Source organism: Lepisma saccharinum, chromosome 11 (genome assembly GCF_977018435.1).
Source record: "Lepisma saccharinum chromosome 11, izLepSacc3.1, whole genome shotgun sequence".
In the NCBI taxonomy this organism is placed as follows: Eukaryota; Metazoa; Arthropoda; class Insecta; order Zygentoma; family Lepismatidae; genus Lepisma; species Lepisma saccharinum.
In genome coordinates, this window is record NC_139239.1 from 9,334,854 (window position 1) to 9,339,507 (window position 4,654).

The 4,654-nt window shown below is 39.6% G+C and overlaps 1 protein-coding gene across 1 annotated transcript; it reads right to left on the bottom strand.

The window, feature by feature from the left end:
• Positions 1–352: 352 nt before the first annotated feature.
• Positions 353–1,036, bottom strand: LOC145995365 (protein GVQW3-like). The gene has a single exon (XM_083131971.1). It carries the CDS (start codon positions 1,034–1,036, stop codon positions 353–355), a length of 684 nt encoding a protein of 227 aa, XP_082988097.1.
• Positions 1,037–4,654: the final 3,618 nt, after the last annotated feature.

A 4,654-nucleotide genomic window follows, 5' to 3' on the forward strand; every position in this document is an offset into this window, starting at 1 on the left:
AAATTCGAACACCAGTTTGAATATGTAGCTTGGGTCTGCCTTATCGCACAACGCGATTCAAACCTTGCATTCTGACGTCACCGCGGAATGCTTTCATTGTTTTTTCTAAATGCCTAAGTTGTTAGGTTAGGCTAGTTAGGTTTAGTTATCTTAGCATAAATAATACATTTGCACTGTATTAATGCTAAGACAACCAAAGCGTTTGCGAAGGCATTCCGCGTCTGACATCAGAGCACGAAGTTCGAATCCTATTGTGCAATAAGAGACACCCATGTACGAGGTGTACACCAAAAGTACGTGCCGTTTCGTTCTAATTTTCAAGAAAAATTAAATACAATGAAATAACCTGTGTTTATTTTTCAACAAACTCTCCCTCTTTATTGATACATAGTTGCCATCGCTCAGTCCATTTTGTGTAGCATGTGGCATAGTCATATTTGGAGGTATGTTTTAGATACTGGAAAACAGCACTTCCCAGGGATGATCTATTGGCAAAATGGCGTCCACGAAGAGAATTCTTGAGGTTTGGGAACAACCAGAAGTCACTCGGGGCTAAATCTGGTGAGTATGGTGGATGTGTCAGAAGTTCAATACCGTGGTCAGCCAAGAATGAGGTCACAACACTGGATAGAACGCGAGCATCTTTTTGATCGTCACTAAGCAATCGTGGAACCCAGCGAGAGGAAACTTTCTTTAGGCACAAATCTTTGGTGATTATTCGTTCTACTGTTCCCATTGTTAGCCCCAGGGTATCATAAATCTCCTGCATGGTGACACACCTATCTTCCATGATAAAATGTTCAACACGGTCAATGTTAGCATCAGTTGATGCTGTTTTCGGACGTCCAGACCTCTGCTCGTCTTTCACACTCGTTCGTCCATCTTTGAACTCACGCACCCACTTCCTAACAGTGTTTTCTGCAAGAGCAGTATCACCACACACGGCTTCCAGTTGGCGATGAATATCGGCTGCACAACGTCCAGCTGCGGTAAAGAATTTCACAATTACCCGTTGCTCTTCAAGTGGAAATTCCATTTCCCCAGGCAGTATCAGAAACACGTCTTACTCCTTCAGGCACTGCCACCTAGCACACAAAACTGACACTGCTTGAAGACGAAGGATGGAAGTCTCCGATGACATAGTTATTTCCCTGGAAAGAGAAGAATAGTTGACTTCAGAACAAAACGGCACGTACTTTTGGTGTGCACCACTTAGTTCACCCAAATATTTTACAGTCATCCAGTGGCGCCAGTACTGACTCAGCGGCAATATTTGAAAACAGATCGCTCTTTTTGGTTATCCTTCGCTTTTCATAAGTTAAATCTTGTGCATACTACCTCGGTGGCCGTACGAATTGAGTGATGGGTTCACAGTCTTGTCATCGGGTTCGTCCCGGCATGGATATTACGGTTCCTATTCATCTAATCATCATTCATACTCGCCTTTGCTATTAGGCTAAACAGGCAAAAAAGCGTCGCAAAACGAGAAGAACACAACTGCGAGAAACTTGTGTCAACTGTGCACCCCACACATAGAATTCATCCCCACGCATTTCACCCAATTACCAGTCATTCACATCGTCGAAATTAAAGCAGAGGCAAAAAGCCGATACAGGCAAAACCGAAATACAATCAAGTGTAATACAGATCGATTGGCCAGTGAAAAGTAAATGAAATTTCAAATTTTCCAATTATCTGAAATCAATAAATATTACACGTCCCTATGCCAAAAAGATCCAAATATAGGTGAACATTTTCCATGTTTATATCGGGAGGACTCGCTATGAAGTTGAGCCACTTCGACTTTTAAGAGATACCATGTTTAAAAAATTCGACCACTGGCGTATTCAGCGGGTTTTGAAGGGACATTCAACCCCCCTACTTGGAAATCAGAGTGGTGAAAAATGTCACTTTGCTCATTGTGATTTTTAAATTGAAAAGCAAAATAAATGTTAGTCCCTTTTCAAATGATTTATAATAATGCAGTGCTACAGCCCCGAAGTACAGTACGTTCAAAAAGTCCCCGCACTCAAAGTTTAGGAATTTTTTGCTCATAATTTATTGAACTTGTCAATCTTGAAATACGCAAAAAATAATTCGTAAACGAAATGTGAGTAACACTGCAATCTCCGAGGTCGTTAACACACTGACAAGACGGCAAACCACTTTCCGCGCCTTGATTTGATTTCTTTTGATTTGCTTTATTTTACCTCGCTTTTGTGCCAATTTTGGCTAACTTGCGAAGATGGGTATGACTGATGATGTGATTAAATTGATGAACGGACACTCTCAAACATCCATGCCCAGGCCGGGATTCGAACCCGGGACCCCTGGCGTCGTAGCGCGATGTGCCAACCACTCAAGTATGGGGGTCGGCTTTCAGCGCGTTGAAATACACAGAAAGAATATTGAAACTAAATTTGTAACAATCACCCATTGCGGTTTTAGCTGGTGCCGGATCATCGGGAAATATTTTCTCCACACATCTTTCATACGAGATACTCAAAATATGCTTCCAACATAGCGATTCGCTGTGTGCGCGTAAAGATTAACGCCCACTGAGACGCGGACCAACGTGGCAACTGAACGCAACTAACGCATTTCCGGCGTCTCAGTGGGCAATAACCTGTCAGGCAACCTACAGACTTCTGACACAAAAATTCCATGCTTCGGTATTCCGTGTCAGTATAATCCTCTGTAGGGTTGACGTTGTGCCGCCCTTATATATATTTGTGATTGTTTCTTCACCCGTTTTCACCCATTCATCCCCATGGTCGCGATTAGCCAAAAGAGGCAGAACAGAGCGACGAAAAATAAATTAATTCAATCCAAAACCTTCGTCCATTTCATCGTACCAACTTTTATCCTCTTCTTCGCGATTAATCAAAAGTGGAAAGCCTAAATTGAATCAAATCGATCAATGAGTCAGTGACAATTACCCTATCTGAATATGAAGTGGGCTTAAACGAACTTTGAAACCGTAGCATATCTTCACGTTGTACCCCAGAGTAACTTGGCAGAACATAGCAGAAAGAGCAAAAGTGCCGAAAGGTTCTTGCACAGAAACAGCATAAAATAACGGAAGTTCCGAAATATGTTTGCAGAGAAATAGCAGAAATTCCGAAATATATTTGCTGAGAAATAGCAGAAAATAGCAGAAGTTCCGAAATATGTTTGCAGAGAAACAGCAGGAAATAACAGAAGTTCCGAAATATATTTCCAGAGAAATAGCAGAAATTAGCAGAAGTTACGAAATATGTTTGCAGAGAAATAACAGAAGTTCAGAAATATGTTTGCAGAGAAATAGCAGAAAATAGCAGAAGTTCCGAAATATGTTTGCAGAGAAATAGCAGAAGTTCTGAAATATTTGTGCAGAGAAACAGCAGAAAATATCAGAAGTTCCGAAATATGTTTGCAGAGAAACAGCAGGAAATAACAGAAGTTCCGAAATATATTTCCAGAGAAATAGCAGAAAATAGCAGAAGTTACGAAATATGTTTGCAGAGAAATAGCAGAAAATAGCAGAAGTTCCGAAATATGTTTGCAGAGAAATAGCAGAAAATAGCAGATGTTCCGAAATATGTTTGCAGAGAAATAGCAGAAAATAGCAGAAGTTCCGAAATATGTTTGCAGGGAAAAAGCAGAAGTTCCGAAATATTTGTGCAGAGAAACAGCAGAAAATTACAGAGGGTCCGAAATATGTTTGCAGAGAAACAGCAGGAAATAACAGAAGTTCCGAAATATATTTCCAGAGAAATAGCAGAAAATAGCAGAAGTTACGAAATATGTTTGCAGAGAAATAGCAGAAAATAGCAGAAGTTCCGAAATATGTTTGCAGAGAAATAGCAGAAAATAGCAGAAGTTCCGAAATATGTTTGCAGAGAAACAGCAGGAAATAACAGAAGTTCCGAAATATATTTCCAGAGAAATAGCAGAAAATAGCAGAAGTTCCGAAATATGTTTCCAGAGAAATAGCAGAAAATAGCAGATGTTCCGAAATATGTTTGCAGAGAAACAGCAGGAAATAACAGAAGTTCCGAAATATATTTCCAGAGAAATAGCAGAAAATAGCAGAAGTTCCGAAATATGTTTGCAGAGAAATAGCAGAAGTTCCGAAATATTTGTGCAGAGAAATAGCAGAAAATAGCAGAAGTTCCCAAATATGTTTGTAGAGAAATAGCAGAAAATAGCAGATGTTCCGAAATATGTTTACAGAGAAACAGCAGGAAATAACAGAAGTTCCGAAATATATTTCCAGAGAAATAGCAGAAAATAGCGGAAGTTACGAAATATGTTTGCAGAGAAATAGCAAAGAATAGCAGAAGTTCCGAAATATGTTTGCAGAGAAATAGCAGAAAATAGCAGATGTTCCGAAATATGTTTGCAGAGAAACAGCAGGAAATAACAGAAGTTCCGAAATATATTTCCAGAGAAATAGCAGAAAATAGCAGAAGTTCCGAAATATGTTTGCAGAGAAATAGCAGAAGTTCCGAAATATTTGTGCAGAGAAACAGCAGAAAATTACAGAAGTTCCGAAATATGTTTGCAGAGAAACAGCAGGAAATAACAGAAGTTCCGAAATATATTTCCAGAGAAATAGCAGAAAATAGCAGAAGTTCCGAAATATGTTTGCAGAGAAATAGCAGAAAATAGC

Coding starts and splice junctions, on each gene's coding strand:
- LOC145995365 (XM_083131971.1), bottom strand. CDS start 1,036: ATGGAATTTCCACTTGAAGAGCAACGGGTAATTGTGAAATTCTTTACC.